This window comes from Meriones unguiculatus, chromosome 2, assembly GCF_030254825.1.
Source record: "Meriones unguiculatus strain TT.TT164.6M chromosome 2, Bangor_MerUng_6.1, whole genome shotgun sequence".
Classification (NCBI taxonomy): Eukaryota; Metazoa; Chordata; class Mammalia; order Rodentia; family Muridae; genus Meriones; species Meriones unguiculatus.
The window spans coordinates 116,050,106-116,076,219 of record NC_083350.1 but is presented as its reverse complement, the minus strand read 5'-3'; the positions used below and the strand labels follow the sequence as shown (position 1 = coordinate 116,076,219).

At 37.8% G+C, this 26,114-nt stretch overlaps 1 protein-coding gene across 2 annotated transcripts in view; it reads left to right on the top strand.

Annotated features, from left to right (window-relative positions):
* Positions 1–13,570, top strand: part of Otogl (otogelin like) — a 151,704-nt gene extending 138,134 nt beyond the window's left edge. For both annotated transcript variants that reach the window (XM_060376923.1, XM_060376922.1), the window contains exons 52-58: positions 2,168–2,231; positions 4,298–4,476; positions 4,947–5,051; positions 7,038–7,157; positions 8,379–8,424; positions 12,642–12,721; positions 13,370–13,570. In XM_060376923.1, coding sequence (XP_060232906.1) covers positions 2,168–2,231; positions 4,298–4,476; positions 4,947–5,051; positions 7,038–7,157; positions 8,379–8,424; positions 12,642–12,721; positions 13,370–13,570 — 795 coding nt within the window. The remainder of the gene's footprint in view (positions 1–2,167; positions 2,232–4,297; positions 4,477–4,946; positions 5,052–7,037; positions 7,158–8,378; positions 8,425–12,641; positions 12,722–13,369) is intronic.
* Positions 13,571–26,114: the final 12,544 nt, after the last annotated feature.

The window sequence follows — 26,114 nt, the reverse complement described above, 5'->3', positions numbered from 1 at the left end:
AAGGTACATGAATGATTGAAGTCAGGAATCAAAGGGTGTATGTGGGTGTGAGCGGGCATGTACTGGGTACTTACCCTGTACTTCGGTGGCCATCAGAGCATCATCTCAGATCAGATCTGGGGAATTCCAGTCATGATTAACATCCTTCAGAGTTTCTCTGCTAGCCTAGAAGACACTTAATCATCATTTGCTTTCAGTTTAGTATAAACTGACACTATAATGGGGCATGACATCATGTCCAATTTGGAAAACTTGGGCTATAACTCATATTGAAAGGGTAAGGGATATGAGACCTAACATATACTACCTGTAGTGATGTTAATTGGTACACACTCTTCCAGTACAATATTTCACTAGGTTATTCAGAGTTACTGCTTGGTCCAACAACTCACCCCCAAGAAAGAATGAATGACACACAGAAACTTGTTTTTGAATATCATAATAGCTATAAAGTAAAAACAAGCCAAGATGACAGAGTTTTATATTAACCTTAAAGAATAGTGACACTTATGCAACAGCACTCCATCTTATTGATGTAATGTTAAGGACTTGTAAATAATACATACCTTATTGGTGAAGTTAAGAGATAAAGCTACAAATAAATATGTGGAATGGTCTGAAAAGACATAGACAAAGAAAGGAATATTTTAAAGCTGAAAGCTGAGCTTGTGAGGAGATGGTGTGTATAATTATGCCTTTGATTATTAAAAATGAAACCAGTGGTAAGTGATCTCTGTAGAAACACAGGGAAGATCCCTTATTTCAACTTCAGAGTACCGTTTGCACTGGTAGAATTTGATTAATTGTTTTTTTAAAAATTCCATTAGAAGGTTTTATTTCCATTCTCTTTGAAATTTTATTTAGATTAAAGTCATAAAACAACAAATGAATTAACACTTGTGAAACTACAATTTATAAAGCAACATAAAATGTTACATATTAGCTTGCTGGAAAAAGTAACTTTAAGATAGTGAATTTATTAGAATAAATACTTTATATGAAGAATCAAATTCATTTTATTAATATGTTATGAGGATTGAAGGCACTGTGGAAAAAGAAATGCTTACAAGAAAATACTTGAAAATTTAAACCTAGTCCTGTCATTGTTTTGACGATGTTAAATCATTTCTAACAAGGTGAGGATAGAGTCTCAGTCATGACAAATACTTACGAATAGCTACAGGCTACACAGCACTTTTGGGGTATGACCTCAATCCTGACCTTTTTATTACCCTTCCCCATTGATTTTTTTTTTCACAGTGCTAAGGGGCCAGCAGTATCATTTTGTTTATTTTATGGATGAGGGAAATAAGGCACACATTGGTAAAATAATGTGCACTAGTTTGCATAGTAAATAGTGAGCCAAGTTCTGCATGTTGACCAGGTTCCTCAGTTGACTATTAGACACCATTCTAGGCTCACTGCCTTTTCTCTATCTGTATGCCATAGCTGCCTTGCTGGTCCATGGATCTCAAAATTCTGGACTGCCTCTGAAGAGCATATGGTTACATTTCCAGGGCTGCACGCTTCCTTTCCGTCAGCTGAACACTAGCATCTCAAAATCCAAACATTCTGAAGTCAGGATATACAATAAATATTATTATGTCCACCTTCTCTTATTTAATAGATAAGGAAATTGAAATACAAAGAGATTTAATGGTCCGTGCTGGAAGATGGTTCAGTGGGTAGGTTCCCCTCACAAAGGGACTAGAGTTAGTAAACACAGCCCATGCTCTGCAGGTACCTCACCCGTATTCCCAACACACAAGAAACAGAAACAGAAGATGCCTGAGACAAGCTGGCTACCTAGACTAGCTGGGACTGATGAACTCTGAGGAGAAGTGAGATACCTTGCCCGAGTGGATAAGTGATCAAGGGAGACACCTGCTGTCCTCTGGTTTCAACATGCCTGCACATTCCACACACACAAGGCATGCATGTACCCTACCACATAAACATGTGTGCACACCTGCCCCTATCCAGGCACTGAGTACTCTGTAATTACGTTTTTATTGTGATTTTTTTTTTCATGAATGCTTGGCAAACTTAAGCCTACTCAGTACCAGGTGTGTTAAGTATATCGTAAGTGTTTATCTGGGTACGATTCTTTGTAATGCATCTTTTCAAAATAATCATGATAAATCCCATAACAATTTCTTTCTAATAGGGAGAATTTGCCACAATAGATCAAAACTTTCAGAGTGATTGTGGATGTGAACAGTACCTTTGTGGTAAATGTTTTCTTTTTTAATATTTTAAATAATGACTGTTTATTATTGGTATCTGTTATTTAGTGCTTATATATTTAAAAATGTTTTCTTTAAAAAAATGTGTGATTTGTGTTTAGCCACTTGCCAGTATTCTAATGCACAACTATTGTTTTTTTCTTCATAATATCTCAAAATGTTCTGAGAAATTTGATAACTCAGAAAAAAGTATTATTTTCACCACAGAACTTTTTTGTAAGAAATTATTATTATTATTACTATTATTATTTAGTACATTTTATTCACTTTATATCCCAGCTGTGGCACCCTCCCCCTGTCCTCTCCCATTCCCACCCCCCTGTCTTTCTTCTTCCCCTATACCCCTCCCCTAGTCCACTGATAGGTGAGGACCTCCTCCTCTTCTATCTGACCCTAGCTTATCAGGTCTAATCAGGACAGACTGCATTGTCTTCCTCTGTGGTCTGACAAGGCTGTATCCCCACTCAGGGGGAGGTGATCAGAGAGCTTGTCACTGAGTTCATGCCAGAGAAAACCCCTGTTCTCCTTACTAGGGAACACACATTGAACTGAGCTGCCTATGGTCTACATCTGAGCAGGGGTTTTCGGTCCTCTTTATGCATGGCCCTTGGTTGGTGCATTGGTTTCTACAGGCACCCCTATTGGTCTATTTCTCTATTGGTCTCCTGTGGAGCTCCTGTCTTCTTAAGGTCTTTCTATCTCTCCATTCTTTCATAAGATTCCCTACAATCTGCCCAAAGTTTGACTGAGTCTCAGCATCTGCTTTGATACTCGTTTGGGTAGATTCTTTCTACCCAGCAATTAAAAACGAAGAATTCATGAAATTTGCAGGCAAATGGATAGAACTAGAAAAGATCATCCTGGATGAGGTAACCCAGAAGCAGAAAGATGCACAGGGTCTATATTCACTTATAAGTGGATATTAGCCATATAATACAGGATAAACATACTAGAATCTATAGTCCTAAAGAAGCTAAACAATAAGGAGGACCCTAGGGCAGAGGTATAATCCTCATTCAGAAAGGCAAACGATATAGACATTGGAAGCAGGAGCAGACAGGGATCAGGAACAGGCCCACAGAATGCCTCTGAAAGACTCTACTGATCGAAGTATCGAAGCAGAGGCTGCGACTCATAGCCAAACTTTGGGCAGAGTGCATGGAATTTTATGAAAGAAGGGGGACATTGAAAGACCTGGAGGTGACAGGAGCTCCAAAAGGAGACCAACAGACAAAAAAAAAAAAAATAATAATAATGATGGTCCCTGCAGAGACTGATTCACCACAGAACTTTTAAGAGGACACTGGAATTCTTTTTCTATGTGAGGTAAAAATATAGTATCTAAAATTGTCAACATGTTTTTGTTCATTGTCTTATGATCAGTATTAGCATTTCAAAGCATGAAATACTAGATTTCATACTTAGTGGGTTCTAGAATGTAGAATATTTCTTTGATGGCTTAAAATGCCTCAAATTTTTGTATGAGCAAAGAAAGGCAGAACCTCGGAGTTATATAGAGGCAAGGAAAGTTTCTGGCTATATAAAGCCCTCTCCTAGCCTGATTTAAAATACCATCATTCATATAACATGGGGCATTATCCTGGCAGCACTAAAAACGGAATCATTTCCATCATCCTAATAGTCATTGAAGCCACAAAATGTTACAGAATCCCATCATGGAGAGTACTACTGTTATTAAATTAGACTTTGTAACTATCTAGGTTCACATTAACTGTGTTTGGAGGAGAGGTGGGAATGCCTTGTTCATCTCTGAGACATACTTCTGGAAGTTGCTATAAAATGTATCTTTTGGAACATGTTAATGCAAGTGATTTTGCAGTTTAGTTTTTATTACACATTAAGGGATAAGTGTGCTATTCATGTTGTTAAATGAATTCTTGGTTTGTTAGACATATGTAATATCTTACTTGATTTTGAAAATTGGGTCCATCACAATGAACATAAGTTCTGTTGATTGGTAAATACAAAAGACAACACTGTGTGTTTTTTTTTTTTAATTGACTTCTTTTTTTTTTTTTTTTCTTTTCTAGAAAAGGATGATGTATGCGTGTTTCAGGAAGTCTCAGTATTGAATCCTGGCCCATCTCTGATAAAGGATTTGGAAGGGGACTTTTGTTACACAGTGGAATGTCTGGAAGAAAAAGATAACTATACAGGTTTTCATACTTTGAACGTTACAATGGTGAATTGTTCAAAAGACTGTGATGTTGTAAGTATTATTATAAGTTGCTCTGGTGACCCCGTGAGTTGAAAGTTTCCAGCTAGAGAATTTGAACTTGTGAATATTTTATGAGTTATACACTTGAAAAGCTTCTCAACATGCTATTATTTTACGAAATGTGTATTCAATGCAGAGTTTCACGTTGCTAAGAATGGCCTTGAGTTTCAAGAGTTGTAGTGTACAGATTTCTTGTTTGGTTGACCTAAGATTGTTGCACCTGCCTGATGAGTGTTTCCTGGTGGATGGAGAAGCCAACATCGACTTTATTTCTAAGTTGGCCGTATAAAGTAAATTATTGCTTGAAGCTCTTCAGATTCACCTTTAGGAATGCTTCCAGATGTTGGGGGGGGGTATGTTATAGTTGGAAAACACCTTCAGAACTGACTCATTTAAGTGCTTGTATTGCTGTATGGCTAATCTTCTGAGGAGCTAATCCTCTGCCTGTTCACTGTATGCAGCACCAGATATACATTCCATCCTCCAGTGATTATGATTGCTGTGGAACCTGTAAAAATATATCCTGCAAGTTTCCTATGGAAAATGGAACATCAGCTGTCTATGAGGTATGGAATTTTATTTCCTAAACCGTGTCCTATGGAGAGTAACTCTCTCTGGCACTTTCTCCACACTCTTGAATTGCATTTAAAAATGTCCATTTGCCACACGTACCTACATACACTGTACATCTACACACAATGGACACCTCCCACTCTTGATTATATTTTGTTCTGTTTTAAATTTTCTGATATTTTTTGATAATTTTGTTTTGTATTTTTTAAGTAAGTTTACTTATTTATTCATGTACATCCCGATCGATCATAGCCCCCTCCTTCCTCTCCTCCTGGTCCTATTCCCCTACCCTCTTCCCTCCCTCCTCCCCTCTGCTTCTCTTCCCACCAACCCACCCCAGAACATCAGATCACATCAGGACTGAGCTCACCCTGATCCACTGAGGCCAGGCAAGGACACCCCACTAAGGGGGAGTGATCAAATAGCAAGAAACAGAGTCCGTGTCAGACACAGCAGCCTCTCCAATTGTTTAAATTGCTTCCTAAGGTAATTTTAACATGGACTTTTTAAAACATTCTTTATTAATTACACTTTATTCACTTTGTATATCCCCTGTGGTTCCCTTCCTCCTCCCGTCCCAGTCCCTCCCTTCCTCCCTTCTCTTCATGCATGCTCCTCCCCAAGTCCACTGATAGGGGAGGTCTTCTTTTCCTTCCTTCTAATCCTAGTCTATTAGGTCTCATCAGGAGTGGCTGCATTGTCTTCTTCTGTGGCCTGGTAATGCTGCTCCCCCCTTAGGGGGAGGTAATTAAAGAGCAGGCCAAAATAACATGGACTTTTACATTTTTCTGGATGTACAAAAATGAGTTCCAGGAAAAGTTTGTATATAATCATTGATGAGGATAGTAAAATGGTGTCAGTATTTTTATGACACCATTAAATTTTAATTTTTATCTGTTGGCTATTACTATTTTCCGAATATTATTATTATTACTATTATTATTATAGGTTTCTTTGGGACAGAGCTTCTGGGTATAAGAGCCCTGGCTGTCCCAGAATTCACTTTGTAGACCTGGTTGCCTTTGAACTCACAGAGATCTGCTTGCCTCTGCTTCTTGAATGCTGGGATTAAAGGTGTGCACCACCATGCTTGGATGAATATTATTATTTCTAACCTTTGAACTTATAGATTGTTTTTGGTTTAGGTTCTTGGATGATCTGAAGCTATTCATAAGTTGACATAGGACTTAGAACAGTGGTTCTCAACCTTCCTAATGCTGCAATCCTTTCATACAGTTCCTTATGTTGTGGTGACCCCCAACCATAACATTATTTTGTTGCTACTTCATAACTGTAATTTTGCTACTGTTATGAATCATAAAGCAAATATCTGATATGCAGGATATCTGGTATGCTACCCTAAATGGATCATGACCCACAGGATAAGAATCACAGATCTAGAGAAAAGACAGTGACAGGGTATATCTAAAATTCTACTGGTCTACAAGGAAGAGCTTGGCTATACTTTTAAATTACAGCTATAGCCCAACAGACATTATTATGCAGATGGTTTCTTTTAAGCTTGGCAGTAAGGGAGAAAGAGGAAGAAAAGCAAGATTCAAGAAGGGAGGGTTGTGAGGGGTGTGGTTTGTCGTGAGGAATAGTAAACTGAGATGCTGAGGTTTGGTGGTTAGATGACCAACTGGTAGAAATACTTACCTAAGTGCTACTTTTCTTTCAGTTGCTTTATGTCATATGAACATCTTAGCTTCATTAAGAAACCAAACACATACCAATATGTGTGTGCACAGGTGTGCATGCCTGTGCATCTGTGTGTTATGTATTTTTGAGACACAATTGGGGTCATTTTCCGATAGAATGTTGATGTTCCAAGAAGCTTCCATATCTTGTGTTTGATTAAATAAAGATTTATTTATATATTTAATTAAATAAAGATTTAATTAATTTACGGGTTCTAGGAAATGTTACAGACCGTGGCATGTATAGTAGTAATTTATTTTTTAATTTTAAATTTTTAGGAGGGGAGCACCTGGCACTATAATTGCACCACCTACGAATGTGTCAACACTGACGAGGGAGCAATGATCCTAAACTATGGCATGGTTTGCCCTCCTTTTAATGAGACCGAATGCAAACTGGTTTGTACTTTGTTCTATCTAAAGATATCCTGCATCAACCATAATTTAGGAAGTCCACATTAGTATGTTTCTCAAGGTCCTACAGACATAGTTGCTTATTTGCTGTCGTGGATGTTTATGTTTTTTTCTTTGCATGGATAAAATCTCTGTTACAGTTCTGTGGTTTCCTATTTTGCATTCAAAATTGACTCTCTTAGAATGGATAATTTGCTGTCTCTAGACTTTTATGTGTATAGTCAAGGATAATTGAAAAAGCCTTTGATCAGCAAGTCCAGGCACCCTTTTAATATAGATAAATGTACCACTTAATTGAGTTTTGCCTTTTTTTCTTTTCTTAGACAAACACATAGATTTATCATGTCATTTATGCATCTGGATCTAGTGACATTTACTTTGCTTCGCTGATTCAGGCCACTGGAGAACTTGGTGTTTTTTTGTTTGTTTGTTTGTTTTCAGATTCTATAGTTTTGCTCCATTTTACCCTCTATTTTCTAAGAGAAAAATCTGTCAGGAGAAAAGGTTTTGTTGTTGTTGTTTTTTGTTTTTGTTTTTTGTTTTTTGTTTTTTGTTTGAAGTGTAATGATTTTTACTCTAAAACAAATGCTTAGTTACTTAGACAGTTGGTTGTTAATGATTAATGGGATTTATTCAATTGCACAGAGAAATAGCATAGTCTCTCTGATGTTTTTTTCTTGTAGTTATAACCTTTAATAGTAATGGCTAGCATGCTATCACATATATTAAAGTTATATTTAAGCTCTGGAACATGGGTTTTGTTTGAAAAATAAAATATTTATTAAAGAAAGACATGTCCTCGTAACATTTGTGATATGTAGAAATTTAATTCATCTAATTAATATAATTTAAATTATATTTTGGAGTTGAAAATTAATGGCAACTAGTTAGCTTTTATTATAATAGCTTTTATTATAATAGCTTTTATTATTTTATTATGGTTAAATTATATGGAGCATTGTAAAAGCGTTCCTTAAGTAGCAATTTTTTTTGTACTTTTTGTATGAAGGTAGAGACAATGTAGGTTTTAACAAAATATCTTGTTCCTAAAAAATTCTTATTAGGAATTGTTAACTTTTAATTGTTTTTTCTACAAAGGCTTCCAGGTAGCTGATAAAATATTGTAAGAGTTGGCTTTTAGTTCCAAGTTAAGAGGAAATGGATAAACACTGTATCTCTTACCTTCTATCTTTTTTCTTCTCCTAGAATGAAGGGATTGTAAAGCTTTACAATGAAGGCTGTTGCAAGATCTGTAAGTGGGGATAGCTTAGTCGTCACGGTTCATGCCGTTGTTGTGTTCTCTTAACTAAAACCATAAAGTCTGTCATTTAAGTGATTTTGTGTTGTGCGGTTGATATGCCTGTCATCCCAGCCTTTGTATATTGCGTGATATACATAAACTTTTATTTAGATAAATTCTCATGTCATTTTTTGATATTTCTTTATTTCAGCATTTTCTAAAAGCCATAGCCTAGGGTTTTCTTTAAAATTAAAAGATTTTGTGTGTGTGTTTTACCTGCATGTGTCTCTGTGCACCACGTGCATGCAGTCATTATAGGGGCCGGAAGAAGGCGGCAGGTCCACTGGAGCTGGAGTTACAGAGGTTGTGAGCCATCGTGTGGGTGTCGGAATCAGACCCAAAGCCCTCTCTAAGAACAGCCAGTCATCTTAGCAACAACCACCTCTCCAGTCTCTAGCCCAGGATTTTAATAGGTTTGGATTTCAAGTTCACTTTGCTTGGAATACGCTCAGCTGCACAAACTTCAGTAGATTATGAGAAGAATGATAACTGAGGCATCACTAAGAACATTTCAGGAGCACATAATATCTTCAGACAGTTCGAACAGATCTATGAGTCTGTACTCCTGGGAAACGCCAACTGTGAATTACACTTAAATCCTATATTTAGAAATGTTCATGGGGCTTAGTTAAATACGTGTACTGCCTTTTCTATTTGTTTTAATTATAAGTTTATTTTGTGGTGATTTTGAATAATTGAGATTAAATTAGAATAGAGGACTATTCATGTAGCAAACCACTTTTATTTTTTTAAGCATAAACTTATATGAATATAAAAGTAAGAGTTTTAAGAGAAATTAAATAGGCAGCAATTTAAATTTTTTTCTAGAGATGCTTTGGAAAATATTATAGGATAATCTGGGTTAATAATATCATTGTAGAGGGATGGAATTTTAGATATGGGCTGAAGTGTTTCTCAAATAATATCCTGAGTATCCTTAAGGATTAAATCCCATGAATTCATAAAGATAGAATATTTACTTTGCACAAAATATACCTCAATAAATTCTGGAATTGTTTTGATTTTCAGCTCAAAGAGGTTAAGCAATTTATTCAAGTCATATTTCTTGTGAATGGTGATGATGGGCTAAAATTTAGTTCCATTGTATACGAGCCCAAAGTTAAGTCATACATAAGCCCTGCTCCAAGAGAGAGAGAGAAAGAGAGAGAGAGAGAGAGAGAGAGAGAGAGAGAGAAAAGAAAAGAAAAGAAAAAGAAAGAAGGAAAGAAGAGGAAAATTTCAACATTTTACAACTTGATATCCCTTTTACTGTGTTACTTTCTAGGTCTGCTATAACACAGAGTCTTACAAAGCAGGCGGCTTAAGCACCAATAATGTATTGTTTCATAGCTCTGAGGTTCCCAAACTTAGACGTTGACAACCAGCTTTTCTAATGAGTTCAGTGAGGGAACAATTTCTGTCCTTAACTTATGTTAGTATCATGTTTCTGTGTGTATTGTGTGTATGTGTGTGTTTGTGTGTTTCTTTGAATTTCCCCTTTACAAAGGCCAGTCATGTTGCTTTGTAATCCACATTTTACATCAGTCTTATCTGAGTGCCTCTGTAAAGGCCCTGTGACCAAATAAATATCACATTTTCTAGCTCTACTGAACCTGAGAAGATTTGGGGGACACAATTTAATTGAAAAGAACTATATTGACGTGACTTGGGAATAGAGTGACGTGCATTTTAATTACTAGAATCTGATGAAGCATCCAATAAGTTTTTTCTACTAATTGAAAATAGCAATTATCCATTCAGTATTCTCTGAATCACATGGGAACTAAGGTTTATTGATTATCTCTTGTATCAGGAACACAGCAATTAAATTTAGCTGTAGATTCTAAAGAGGCTTGTATTTATTTATTCTTACTCCTTATTCCTTTGACAGCTTTGGAGTCTAAACTTTCCTCTAGATATGAGAGAGAGGCGAGTCTTATTCAAAGTCGAGGCCATTGTAATCGGCCCCATAATACCACCCCATGATAACTAATAGACAAAGTTCGTGTGTTTACTTTCTGAGGGCAGACGGGAAGAACTGGGTGACTGATGAATGACACACTGCTACTCCTCAGCCTGTTTAGACGTGAGCAGAGTCAGTCCTTGGAGGAAGGTATAGCTTCCTGAAATGATTAGAACACCAAGCTTCAGAGCAAAGGATCCCACAAGATAATAATGGATAGAGACGCAGCATAGTTCATCTCTGCCAAGATCTTTGCATTGTAGAATAATGGCAAACTGCTTTGATCTCTCTCATCTGGTGTGTTACGGAATGTGAAGTAGTTTATGCTTTGCCATTAGAGAAGCTTTGTCCCAAGCTGAGATTCTGAACAACTAGGTTATGTTGTAGAGATTGTGGAGTTTGAATATTAAAGGTACTGTGATAACACAAAATATACTACAAAGAATTCTGTGAGGAATACGTAGAAAATACCTCTAGGAAGAAAATATACTGTTAACCAACAATGAATAATGTTATCCCAGATATTTTTTCTGTTTTTTTTTTTTTTTCCTTGACAAGGACAGTTTAATTTCAGCCAGGCTTAGCTACCTATCTCTCCTTGAACCAGAGTAACTTAACTTTACATGTTGGAATTTCGTATCAGCATGTATTTTTAACTAAGACTCTCATGGATAAATTATATGAAAATTGATCTTGTAATTTTACCATTCCATTAATAAGTACACCTAATAGAGTGAGTCAATGGCTTCTCTAAAGTGACAAAGCAAGTCCATGGCAGGGGGAGGTCAGAATCCTAGTTTTTGTCATCGGATTTAAGCTTAACTCACTAGCAAACACTGTTAAATATATATCTTTGGGTATATATATTATAATATAATACTCAGTTGCGTATTGATGCATGCTACTGTGTCCTAATGGCTATTGTTGTAGGAAATAAAACAATGAGTGTTGGGCTACATAATGTTTATTATTAGCCCTATGTTATTGCACCAATATTATTTGACCCGCTATCACAAATAAAAAGACACAAGTACCAGTTAGATTTTATAATTGCCTTATTTACCTTGGGCCAGGCAGATATTTTACCTATGCTGTCTCAATAACCTCACCATGCATCTCCCAGCCCCCATCCATCGCCATCTGCCTTAACCATCATTATCTGGTTCCATCCATAATCTTGGAAATACTTGCTTATCTTGGTGTTTTCTGCATCCACACTATCCTCCGAGTCACGTGGTTCCTTCTCTAGCTAACCCATCGTGGAATCCTTCTTCTTCCTCTCTTCCCTTCTGTCTGTCTCCCATGATTCTCCTGTCTTTTAAAGCCTGGGCACCTCGGCCATGCCTACCCCATTCGGCCCTGCCCAGGTCTAAGTCGTTCAATCAGCCAATCAGGCAGGTTTACACAACAAGGATAGGTGTACCCAGATCTTGAGGGCCAGTAACACACATCCGACCAACCTCCAAAAGGCTATAGAGTATTTTTTTTTAAATAGTAAAAGATTACTTCAGAGCCATAGAACAAAGTATGATTCATTCATGTATTACAATGTCTCACAATTAATTACTTTTTATACTTAGCATTATTAATGTGTACTTAGAAAATGTGGTTTTATATTCCCTTTTATTTACAAATTATGTACCAATTAATCATTTTTGCATATTATGTATTTACACATATCATAGTTAAATCTACAATTTTATTACTCCATGTGTATAATGTTTTTGAGATAACGAGGCAAAAATGAAAAAATTATGAATCTAGAAAATACAAGCTCTATGGAAGGAGAAAAGTAGATATTATACATACAACATCTAAGAGCAGAGTCTGAAAAAACTTATAGTGACTATATGTTTTAAATAACCATTTAAATCGATTTTCCAATCTAATTCTACTCATGTTTTAAATTAAAGAAGCATTTTACATGGAATTTTAAAGTTTACTTATTATTATTTTTAATTATGTGTAGATTTATGTGTCTCTGTGTGAACGTGTTCACATGAGTGTGGTCATGGAGGGGCCAGAGGTGTCAGCTCCCCTGGAACTGGAGTGACGAAGGGTTGTGAACCATCTGATATGGCTGCTGTGAACTCCATCATCGGGAATAGCAGCAGGAGCTCTTAGCCACTTAAACATCTCCCCACCCCTTCCGTGGGCTTTTGGATGAATACATGCATTTTCTTTTCTTTTCATTTTTTTTTTTCAGGCAAACGAGAAGAAAGAATATGCCAGAAAGTGATCATCAAATCAATCATAAAGAAGCAGGACTGCGTAAGCCAGAGCTCTGTAAGTGAGAAAGTAACACTGGTTACATAAAGAACGTGTGTGTTTCTGGAAATCTGTGGATCTCTGACAACTGACACTGGCAAACTAGGCAGGAAAGGCACTTGGAGAGCGCTCCTGTACCCCAGTATCAAAATATCCGGTTCCTGAAGAATTGTATGTTATTCGTAGCGTAATCAATCAACGTTCTCAGTGATAATTGCAATCTAAAGAGAGAAACACAATCTACATGTAGTCACAACATTTTGCCTCTAGCTGTGAATTTTACTCAAAGGATGTAGTCCATGTTCTTCCTTTCCTTTTTTTTTAACATGGCCTGCTTAATTCTCTGCTGAACATGCACCACAGCATGACACCAGTGACAATAAAATTATCAGGCTAGAATAAAGTTATTCCTTATATTCAGTCATGCTTGCTCAATTCATTCTCTGAATTACATAAGCACCGCTGTATTCAGAATGGCCACGTAACAACCCTTTGGTGTATGTATAAATCCCGTTTACTCTAGCATTTCCACAATCCTTTAAACATATAGAAGGTTGGAGAATGAAATGATTTCAAGAACGGTCTTCCTAACTCCCTGGAGAAATCAAATAGTCTCCAGTGTTGGCTGAATTTGCAGCTTTCTTTTCTCATTATCTGCCCCTGCAGGTTAGTGTTGCATCATGTGATGGAAAGTGCCCATCAGCTACAATATATAACATCAATGTTGAAAGCCACCTGAGGTTCTGCAAGTGCTGTCGTGAAAATGGAGTGCGCAACCTGACAGTGCCTCTGCATTGCTCAGGAAATGGCACTGAAGTTATGTACACACTCCAGGAACCGATAGACTGCACGTGCCAATGGAATTAAGCTCTTGCATTTGAAGAACTCTGGACAGGAGTGTCATGTCAGGCAACATTAACTTTTATTGTTATTATTTAGGCACATGTCAGACTTAAACTCTACAGCAAGAACATGTCCTTAACACTATTGGGATTTGACAACATAAAAGTAGGTACAAAATGTGTACAATTTTAGATTTGTTGTTTTATTTTAATGAATACAATTATTCCAAGTTGTTTAGCCGAAATGCCGTCACGTTTATTACTGTAGAGTGGGGCAAATTTAAATATTCCTATAAAGGCATTGCAGAATGTCTTTCATTTCAGTCCCTAGTCCTATTATTTTGTTTTGATTTGCAAAGTTTTACATAGCTGTCCAAACCCGAGGCAGACTTTAATTTCTCCTATGTAATCTTATCAATGGGATTCATTGTTATAACTGTCCGGAGATAGACATAGTGAGTTGTGCTTCTTAGAAACAGTACATAGAACCGTAAGATGTGAACAACTCAACAAATATTAGAAATGTTACTACAGATTCTCATGGTTTTTTTTAGATGTGACAATTCCATAACATTTCTGTGACTTCTGCAAATATATGTAGCAACAATGTGCCTAGTTTATGTTAAGAATTTTTTTTGTAAATGATTTCATATTCTTTTATTGTAGATGATACAGCAAAGTGATAAAAAAAAGTCACAGGATCTTCCATTATTAAAAAGTAGTGGGTAAGGAATGGATACAGAAATTGTGGTATTTTTACACAATGGAATACTACTCAGCAATCAAAAAGGAGGAAATCATGAAATTTGCAGGCAAATGGTGAGATCTAGAAAAGATCATTCTGAGTGAAGTATCCCAGAAGGAGAAAGACACACATGGTATATACTCACTTATTTAGACCTATAAGATATGATAAACATAATGAAATCTATAGACTTAAAGAAAATAAACAAGAGAGAGGACATGGGGTAAGATGATCAATCCTCACTTAGAAAGACAAATGGGATGTTCATTGGATGTAGGAGAAAACAAATAACAGGACAGGAGCCTACCGCAGAGGGCTCTGAAAGACTCTACCTAGCAGTGTATCAAAGCAGATACTAAGACTCATAACCAAACCTTCGGCAGAGTGCAGGGAAGAAAGAAGGGGGAGTTAGTATGAAAGAAGGGGGAGTTAGTATGACTTGGAAAGAATAGGAGCTCCACAAGGACCAAATATATCTGGGCACAGGGGTCTTTTCTGAGACTGACATTCCACCAAGGACCATATATGGATATAACTTAGAACCTCTGCTTGGATGAAGCCCATGGTAGCTTAGTAACCAATTGGTTTCCCACAGTAAGGGGAACAGGGACTATTTCTGACAGGAACTCAATGGCAGGCTCTTTGACCTCCCCACCCTCCAAGGGAGGAGCAGTCCTGCTAGGCCACAGAGGACGACTTTGCAGGCAGTCCTGAAGATACCTGATAAAACAGGGTCAGATGAAAGGGGAGGAGGTCTTCCCCAATCAGTGGACTTGGAAAGGGGCAGGGAGGAGATGAGGGAGGGAGGGTGGGATTGGGAGGGAATGAGGGAACGGGATATAGCTGGGATACAGAGTTAATAAAATGTAACTAATAATACAAATAAAAATTTTTAAAAAAGTAGTGGGTAAGATTAAAAAGTTTAAGCCCAATATTCTTTTAGAATACCACACATGCAATAATAGTTATTTCATCAATAAGGAACAGAGAAACATAGTGCCATTCACTATGTCGAGGACGACATGGAGCTATATTTTTATATATTAAAATTGTTAACTATATTGTTACTATTTAACATTCAGTTCCTTTATTTATCGCTGGGGACTGCTTCTAGATATATCTGTACACTAGGAATCCTGAGAGCTATTTTGCCATGAAAGCTGCTGCTTTGTTGTGAAGTGATATAAAATTATCTGAATGTATTCATAGTGTTAGAATGGGATGCTGCTTTTAGAAACTACAGTGAATCATTGACATTTGCAAATAATTTGCTCTGAGATCTTTGCAAATTCCCCAATTCTTTTTACAGGGGAGTATATAATTATTTGAGTTTCTTCTGTAGTAAAAAAAAGAGTATGCCTTAGTGTGATTGCGAATAACAATGAAGGCCAATGTCAATAAAAGGACATTAAAATTTCATTGAAAATCCAGTGCTTGGGGGTTAATCGTCTAGGGTTAGCTTGAGCTAAGTTACTTGTTTTCAAGCACTAATGTTTCCATTTAAAAATCATGCTTCTAAGGAATACTGTACCTAAGTGGTGTTTGGATCAACAGGGCTGCTTAGAAATGGGTGAAAGAGTAATATCTGGAAAGTCCCATCGTCTACTGTACATGAAAAATAATTTACCTCGTCTGTTTTAATATAAGCATTTTCTTTATATATATGAACATTTCTGTTTCCGTGATTATTTGCATATAGATTGAGTGAAGTGTTTTTGTTTAAATATATTAAAATTTACATAAAACATCATGTATCTCAAACAGAAGTATGTAATATACGTTACCTATCACTTTCTTTTAAATTCCACTCTCTGTTAAGTATCTATTATTAAATATCAAGTGATCATCAAACCTATTTGTGGGGCGCAGAGAAATATTCTTCTGGTACTTAATAAACAGCAAATAAAATAACTACACATTGAAGTTCTTTGATGTGTTTGGTGCTGTTCTAAACAATGAGAACAAAGGCAAAAAGAGACATACACACTCTTTGCTTCTGGGCAACAGAGTCTAAAGAGAAAGCATTTTTTAAGCAGTTATATATATATATATATATATATATATATATATACACACACACACAAAGAAATCTACATGGAGACCTGAGAACGAATAGGAAGCTTGTGCAAGATATCTCTCCAGTCAGCACAAAGTCAAAGACAGACTTTCAGTGATGTCTATTGGAACAGTCGAATAGTCATGTGAACCAAAAATTTTTTGGGTTTATATATCCATTGACATCAGAATAAACTGAAAAGGAATCCATAATTTTATGTGAAGTGAACCAATAGAAGTTCTAACAGAAAAATAGTGAAGAAATTTATTGTCATCGTGTACAGGGGAAAAAAATCATTCTAAGTTTAACTCAGTATACAGTAGCCTCCATGTAAAGATTAATAAATTTAATAAGAAAACTTGACACTAGCAGATTCTGTGTGAAAATAAATGTCAAAAGAACTGTAAAACTGGAATGATAATGTGTCACGGACAGGGCTAACATTCTTGCATGCAAAGAGCGTCTGGAAAACCATGTGAGAAAATGACTGACAAAAGAAAAGTGGGCTGTGTGCAGATTGTTCAGAGAGAAATAAATTGTACTGGTGGAGATTTAAAATGAGTGCTGAAGTACAATTGCTTTCCCACCCGGCTGGTAAGCATCAAGATTAATTATACTTTGCAAAATAAAAAAAGGCGTGTGAGGAGAGAAATCTCTCTTGAATTATTGCTGAAGACTAAAAAGTGTAGAAAGCTTAAGGAAGTTTAGCAATACATATTAATATTAGGGGGGTGTTTTGGTTTGACCATCCTACATTGGACATTCGTTCTAGATAACACATCTATACAAACGCAAAATGGCATTTGCCCAAGGCTATCAATTTTAATTAGAAAGCTTTGTAGTCACACCAATAAAAAGTGAATAAATTATGTAAATCTGCATGATGCAATGTTATGACTGTGTATGAAACGGAAATGTATATATTCACGTGAGCTGTTCTCTAGAATTTAGTTGTTGTCTAAAGTAGGGATTCATAGCTGTGAAGAGACACCTTGACCAAGGCAACTCCTATAAAGAAAAACATTTACTTGGGGCTGACTTACAGTTTCAGAGGTTTAGTCCACTACGATCATGGCAGGGAGCATGACAGTGTGCAGGCAGACTTGGTACTGGAGAAGGAGCTGAGAGTTCTACATCTTGATCCACAGGCTGATGAAGGGGACTGTGTTCTACACTGGGAGGAACTTGAGCATAGGAGACCTCAAAGCACACCCCCAGTGACACACTTTCTCCAAAGAGGCCACATCTATTCCAACAAGACTGTATTTCCTAATAGTGCCATTCCCTATGGACCAAGCATTCAAACACATGAATCTATGGGGGCCATACCTACTCAAGTACCACAATTGGGTTACAGGAATCCAAACTCAGGACCTCATGCTTGTTTGGAAAAGACTTTACTCACAGAAAGATTTCTTCAGCTGAAGGTAGTCTTTATATTTCATTTTTTAATTTTTACCAAAATATATTAATTTGCATATTTGTGGAATGCAGTATGATTATTTAGTACATGCTTAACGTGGTGTCATGCTTAAGTCAAGGCCATTTAATATTCTCAAGAATTTGCGATTTCTTCCTGTTGTGAACCTTTGAACTATACTAATTACTTTAAAATATATTATCAAATGTTGCAAATCATTTTCAACCTGCTGTGCTCTAGAACACCAGGGTACTCCATCCAGTTTAGCTGTATTTTCGTGCTTGTCATCTAGTCTAGCCACCATCTTTCCCATCTATCTTTCTCAGCTCCTAGTACCACTGTTTCTCTCTCTCTCCTTTCATGAGATCAGTGGTTTTGATTCCGCAGATGACTGACAAGAGAGCAAATGTTTTTAAATAATGTGTACCATGTGCCAAAGACCAGTGGTTTAAAAAAATGAGCACATCTGAAAATCTAATCCATATGAGAAAGGAGAACAGGACCCATACTTAAGTAGAAAGATCTCTGCCACTGAGATGTCATATAAAAATGTCTAAGGAAGGAGGCTGAGAAAGAACGGTGGGAGGCTAAAGTAAACCTTGGAATAGTAAGGGGGAGCTCACAGGAGTCCAGAGAACGTAAGGAATGGGACTTATTGGTAACGTGCTAATGGGAAAACCAATTCACAGAAGCAGAACTATTATTATTGTGATTAGCCATGTCAAAGAGCCAGAATAGTGACTGACAGACAGTGAATTCCCAATGTGCTCAAGCCACCTGCTGGGCCAATGAGTTGCTCATCACATTCATCCTTCTACATCTGACAGCACTGAGCACTGTTGGATCTTGGTGCTTGCTCTTCTACCAGCTGCTAAGAAATCTGGTCAGTAACTTCACAGCATAGGCATCGTGTGCCTAGGCCCAGGCTTTGGTTTTTCACCTGTTTTTAGGAGCTCCAAGCCTTTTACTTTATTTATTCATTTTCAAGAAGATGGACTCCCTTCCTCCTCCATTTCTACCAGCAGCTCTTTGTGGACCTCTATAGCCCAGGGCAGTTCAGAGTCCAATTGGGTTACATAGTAATGTGAAGAGGGACTGCCTCTGACATAATCTGATTGGCCTGCTCTTTGATCACCTCCCTCTGGGGGGGAGCAGCCTTACCAGGCCATAGTAGAGGACAATACAGCCACTTTTGATGTGAACTGACAGACTAAGATCAGAAAGGAGAGGAGAACCTCCCCTATTAGTGGACTTGGGGAGTGGCATGCAAGCAGAGGGAGGAGGAAGGGTGGGATTGGGAGGGGAGGAGGGAGGGGCTTATGGGGGGATGCAGAATGAATAAAGTGTAATTGATGAAAAATTTTAAAAAAAATTTATGAATGCACTGAACAAAAAAAAAAAAAAAAGAAATGCATAAAAAAAAAAAAAAAAGAATTACAGCTCATGAATGCCCCGGAGCTCTAGGTTAAGGAGTCTGGCAAAGAGTTTCCTGTAAGAAGAACTCTGACCTGTGAATGACAGGTGAAGAACCGGAAGGTAAAGTTCCTTCTTCTATCTGTGCTTTTCTAAGATGCAGGGCTTCCTCTTGGTATTTGGATTATTTCCGTGTTGACTGCTGGGTGTGTCTTGCTATCTGGCCACAGCTTCTGCTCGATTTATGCCTCACCTGCCTACCCTTACTTCTCTCAAACCACGTCCTTCTGGAGTCTTTCCTTCAGTGTATACACATACATTTGTGTATGTATATTTCCTGATTAGCAAGGGCATATTATAAAATAAAACTTTTTGGCAAACTAAATCAATAAGGACTTTTAACTCTTTCCTGTGCCATTTTTGGAAGAAGAATGGGGATCAAATTTTCATAAACTGTTCCTGTAAATAATGCATTTTTGTCTTTTGTTTTTTTCCCCCTACTTTCTCCCTGCTTTCTCTCATCTTGAACAAGGTTTTGTTAAAAAAAATAATGTTGAAATTCTTAGAAACCAGTCTTCGGGTCAATGATGCTGCATACTGGGAAAGCACAGGCTGGAGGGTGACCCAGGGCTACAGCCAATCTTAAGAAATCATGGTCTATGTTCTATAGGTAGAACTCAGTGATAGGATCTTGCTTAACAAGGGCCAAGAGTTTGACTCTCCACACACATGTATGCACATGCACACACATAAGCATATGTACGTGCTCATTCACACACAGGCACACTCTTAAAATTTCCAGGCATAATCATCCATGAGAGGTTGAGGTAGGATTGTGACCAGATTGGTTTTAGACCAGACTGAGCTACAAAAGGAAACCTTGTCTCAAACAACAGTGGCATGTATTTTTCAAGAGCCATGGTGTTTGAATTGGGTGCTTTCATGTTGCTGTAATAGAACACTACGGTCCACAGTGACTTATGGGAGAAACAGTTTACTTTGGTTTGTGGTTCCAGGAGCCTTAGAGTCCATTCTGGATGGGAGGCATGGCAGCAAGTGGCAGGGATGAAGGCAGGAGCAGGAACCCTTTCTCCTCTGGTAGCATGCATAGAGCCTTCCATTACCATGAACGCCAAAAAACACACAAACACAGAGCAGACAGAGAGGAAACTGGAAGTGGGGTGAGGTTAGAAACCCATGAAGCCCTCCCCCAGTGACATAATTTTTTCAGCAAGGTTCTACCACATAAACTGCCCCCAACAGCACCACCCTCCAGGGATCCATTGTTTAAATACATTGTTAAATTCATGGGGGACGTCTCTCATTCAAACCACCACAGCATTCTATTAAAATGAATATCACAATATATTTAACCAGTGTCTTGAGGGAGAGATTTCTATTTTTTTTTAAATTAAAATCCTTAAGGGTGAAGTAGAATTAAAGACTCAATTGGCATCAACACATGGAAATTTCTAGTCATATCACCAAGTTTGCCTTCTACTGACTACTTCTAAATCAAAGTTTTTCTCAACAAACAGTACTTAACAGTTTGTTTCCTTTATTCTTCATAATCATCATATGTTTTTATTAGGCAGAAATAGATAAGAAAATTCAAATAATAAACAAAAGACATCCATTCATATGGCATACGTTTGCCAGTTAATTCAACCTAGTTATATATTCACTGTAGCTTTTCTTTTGTCTACTTTGTTAATTTTTCTAACATGGTAATTTCACAGTACTCTGTAGAACTACAGTTTTGCAAACATTAACTCATCTGTTTAGTCTCTATCTTTAAGGCTGTATTTTAAATTAAAATTGTCTGGCATGCATGTTTATTTTAATAGATGGATTCAAATTAATTACAGATTTATTCAATTCATTTATGCTGAAAAGGAGAAAAGACAGATTAGGTACCCTGGGGCTCCAATGCCTAGCAGAAGAAAAGAAGCTCTTAATAGGAGTTAAAAGGCTTTGAGTCTTTGTAGAAAATTAATTATCATGCAGAACTTTAAGATTAACATTCACATTACATAGAAAATAACACTAAAGTTTTGAAACCTAGGTATCTTCAAAATATAGTTTAAAATGATTTGTGGATATGAGATGCAGATTCGGGAACTCTCTAACTATTGAGTAAGTATCCTGACTAGAAGGCTCAGTGAATGGAGTAGATTCACACACGTGTTAATATCCTAAGACAACCATCACTGTCAATGGCTGTGCACTTGGAGTGTGGTGTTTGGCTGTTGTTGCTTATCTAAGGTACGAGGGAGCACTGAAGAGGTTTACCAGTTGATTAGCAAAGATACTGATTCGTTTGAGCACTATAATAATGGCTTATTGAAGATGTCATGGTTTGCTGAACAAATGGATATAAAAAGAAGGGAAAACAGGAGTTTCAGTATGATCAAAGCACATTGTGTACACATGTGAAATTCTGAAGACTAAGTAGAAAACATTGCTCAGCTCACTGGATGGCTTCCAAATTTAATCATAGTCATCAAACCCAAAATGCCAATTCAACAGCAATGAAGTGTTTTCATAGCACAGGACCTTCACGTTGTTGGCATTTTTGAAGACTGAAAGAGTGTTCAGAACTCTCTGCCCACCTGAGAATTCAACAACCTGAGTATGGCTCATTTATAAAGCTGCCTTATTTCAAATAGTGTTTGTTTGCTTGTTTTTACCATCTTAGAGCTAGGTACAGAGTAGGTGCAGACATAAACACATAAAAAGTAAATATTTCTAGTTCTGTTGCTCTCCTTGTGGAGTTCCTGTCCTCTCCAGATCTTACTATTTCCCACTTCTTACATAAGATTCCATGCACTTTGCCCAACAGTTGGCCATAAGTTTCAGTGTCTGCTTTGATAGTCTGCAGGGCAGAGCCTTTCAGAGGCCCTCTGTGGCAGGTTCCTGACTTGTTTCCTGTTTTCTTCTTCTGATGTCCTTCCTCTTTGCCTTTCAGGATGGGGATAGAACATTTTAGTCAGAGTCCTCCCTCCTGATCTGTACACCCTCTTTTGGTGTACAGATTTTAGTAGGTTTATCCTATATTATATGTCTATATGAGTGAGTATATACCGTGTGTGTCAATTTGAACACAGGGGTCTTTCCAGAGACTCATACTCCAACCAAGTACCATGCATGGAGATACCCTAGAATCCCTGCACAGATGTAGCCCATGGCAGTTCAGTGTCCAAGTGGGTTCCATAGTAATGGGAAGAGGGACTGCCTCTGACATAATCTGATTGGCCTGCTCTTTGATCACCTCCCCCTGAGGGGGGAGCAGCCTTATCAGGCCACAGATGACAATGCAGCCACTCCTGATGAGATCTGATAGACTAGGATCAGAAGGAAGGAGAGGGGGACTTCCCCTACCAGTGGACTTGGGAAGTCCACTGTGTGAAGAAGGGAGAGGGAAGGTGGGATTAGGAGGGGAGGAAATAGGGGTTTATGGGAGGATACAAAGTAATAAAGTGTAGTTAATAAAAGTTTAAAAAATGTAAAAAAAGTAACTATTTATACAACACAACAATAATGTTCTAGAAAACAGAAGTTCAGTGTTGGTGGTCTGTTACTTTTAGTGAGTGAAATATCAGAACCCCATGAAAGAGAGAAAAGACAGTAGAACAGTGAATGTGGTCATGGCCGTTAAAGGTAACAGACAGGCTTCACAGTAAGCACTCTACACATAGGTCATTTGTATGTTTTACAAATGTTATTCTGGATAGTGTAGAGAAACTTGTGGAGTCCAAAAAGGGACAAGGTCCAGACTCAGAAGTAACTGCAGTGAGCCAAGGCTAGCTCAAAGAGGAAAGACTACAAATGTAGCTCTGGAAAGATGGTTGTGATTTCTCTGTGGGAGTCTTCCAGATGGCGAAATAACCCTGCACCAAGCTATAAATACAGTTTTGAATCATTTCAGAGAAATGAAATCCTAAACAGATTGATTGGTAATCTTGAACATGGCTGAAATTATGAAGATGAATGAAATAGCCCAGATGGCACTATGGCTCAAGACGGTTTTTAAAAGCTAAATGTCAGAGGCTTCCGTGAAGCAGACTGAAAAGGTGGAAAAGAAACAAAACTCTCACACAAACAAAAACAAAGCAAACAAACAAACAAAAACAAAATTGAGGAAGTTGAAATCAAGGCAGGTAACTAAAGAACACGATGAAGGTAAAATCTTATCAGCTTTCTTAGGGCAAAAACTCATGTGCACGCTACTTGTCGTCCATGCTAAAAAAGACTGCTGGCCCGTACTGTTAGGTCCCAAACCCCAAATGGCAACGTTGCTAGCAACATTGTAGATGACAGTCTGGGCTTTGCTCAGGCTTGATTCGGACCTGGTAAACTTTACTTGGCATTCCTGAGAAATCTTGTAAAATAGGTTTCTGTTCGGCAGGGAAAGACATTACTTTTGTAGCTGGCCTACACACCCCACCTCTGCCAAGGGCTTCCTGTAAGAAGGCAAAGAAACTTGGAACAGATTAAAGCCCAGCAGTACTTCCCAGGCTCTTCCAGGCAGCCCATCTTCCTCTCCTTCCTCCTCTGGCAACAGAACCCACTCTTTCATTCTTTCAGGAGAGGTAGCCGTAGCAATTTTGAATTCCCTCAAATAAAACCTTTCTTTACGCCCAGGGGGAAGTTTAATTCGGCGGTTTCACTGTGCCCTTGCTTACACCTACAAAGCCACTTGTATAAATTTAACCCCAAGGTAGGCTGTTTATAGCCACGTGACTTTTTTTCTTCTTCTTCTCTGGCTTTATCAGATGACATGTTCTCACTTGCATCGTCCTTCACCGCCTCAGCTTCTCTCCCCTTCTAAGTATTGAGCACATTCAACTAAGGTGCTTGGGGACTAGCCTCCCACTCCTCCCCCTTGAGTTTTGCATCTCCAAGGAGACCTGTCCCTCAGTCCAACCCAAGGAGACAGAGTTGTGGGCAGGAAAAGCAGCAGAACAGGCAGGGAAGAGCCAGCTCTCTGAGAGCAGGAAGAAAAGGGCTAGGAGGACTAGACAGAGCTTTGGGCTTGGTGGGGACCTGGAACCTCCCCTGCGCAGGGTAGGGGTTAAGGCAGGGGGTGGGGCTGGAAGGCACCTGCGGGCATCTTAGCTGTGCAAGCCCTTCGCGTTGACAAGCTAACCCTAGCCAACCTTCCAGCCTCTCCTTCCGTCTTGAGGGTGCCTGCCCACCTCCGCCACCTTGAACTATTTAGAAAAGACTGCACTTGAGAACATCCCGTCTGTCTGTCTTCACCAGAGCGGTAAACACTGTGACTGAAGGTTAAGCAGAGTCTACACCCCAAGGGAAGGCAAGCGCTTTTCACTCTAGCTTTCCAATCCCTAACAAGTCTTTAACTGTCTAATTTACATGTAGACTTGGATGGATACCCAGAGTACAGAAAGCTTACTTTAGATTGTCAGTAAAATGAGCGGCATGAGAGCTTTGTCCTTTTGTGGAAGGGTCTGAGAATTTGATGGAGGCTATTTCTTTTTAACTGGCATGGTTTTCTTTCTTTCTTTCTTTCTTTCTTTCTTTCTTTCTTTCTTTCTTTCTTTCTTTCTTTCTTTCTTTTTATAATTTAAGGGTAACACCTGCTTAATAGTAACCAAACAGAATACTGTAGAAAGAAACTTGCTTTAGGGTGACTGTTTGAATGGATTCTGCGGACCTGTTTAGAGCCAAACAGCATTTGCAATTTTAGAAATACGTATGTAAAGTATAGGCATACTCCTTTCTGTATTTTTTTTTTCTTATTTTCAAATTTGTTTGCTTCCTCCCTCCTTTTCTTCCCTTTCTTTACTGGGACCTTGACACAGAGTCTTAGTCTATAGATGATAGCTCAGGTGGGCATTTTAAAAAATGAAGTCTAACTCAAAAGTTCAGTTCCTAAAGATTGCCACACAAGCTTTTAGGTGAAACTGTTTTAAGAGTAAAACTATCCTTGCATGTTTTTCTACTTAAATTTCAATTTTATCAACAGTATTTGAAATATTTTTATAGTGATGGTGTCATTTTAAAATGTGATGGATTACTTCCAATGCAGTAGAGTGTGTAGGTGTTCTAATTGTTCATCTATTAAGGTTAAATAGTTTTACACAATGAGATGTAATTTTGTGTAATTACCTGGTAATTCATTTTATTTCTACCACTTTCTTCATATTCAATTAAAACTATTTCCAGAAGCAAATTATTTTCCTATTTGTTGGAAAGTACTGAGGATTCCAGTTTCATTAGATAGGGGGTATCATATATCATGTGCTGACTGATGCCTTCACACTCACCTGGATGAGCAACCAATCTAAATTGAAAAGACAGACTATTGGAGTCACACACACACACGTACATATGCACACACAGGTTAAAGAAGGTCAGATACTTTGAAGTTAAGTACATGCATGTTTGATTGAACTGAACATACTTTACTTTCCAGGTGAGAATCAATTATTCTACTGCTCCATTTACATTTTGTTATTAAGATGAGACATTTTTCAGGGTGTCCCTTTGGCAGTAATTAAATAGCAGTGAAGATGCAATTGACTTTAGTTGAGTTTGTTACTTTGGAAAATGAGGGACACATTGAAAGTGAATAATAGAAGGTTCAATTCACAAGAACATTTTTCTTTGTTAGGTGTTGCGTCTCTGTGCAAATAGAAATGGTACCTGTCTCCATTTCTTACAAATATGGGATTAGTCAGCAGGGAATGAGATCAGAATTTGGTAAAGGGCATAGTAGATGAAGCATTTCAAGGATGGTTGTTGGACTGTTATTAACACGGGTCTGTCTATGGAGATTCACTCCAGCAATGCTGTGGTTGCCCAAGTCTCTTACGTAAAATGACATGGTATTTGCATATAACCTGTGTGTATATTGTATATACTTTAGATCTTGTCTAGACTATTTAGAATATCTAATACAATATAAATGT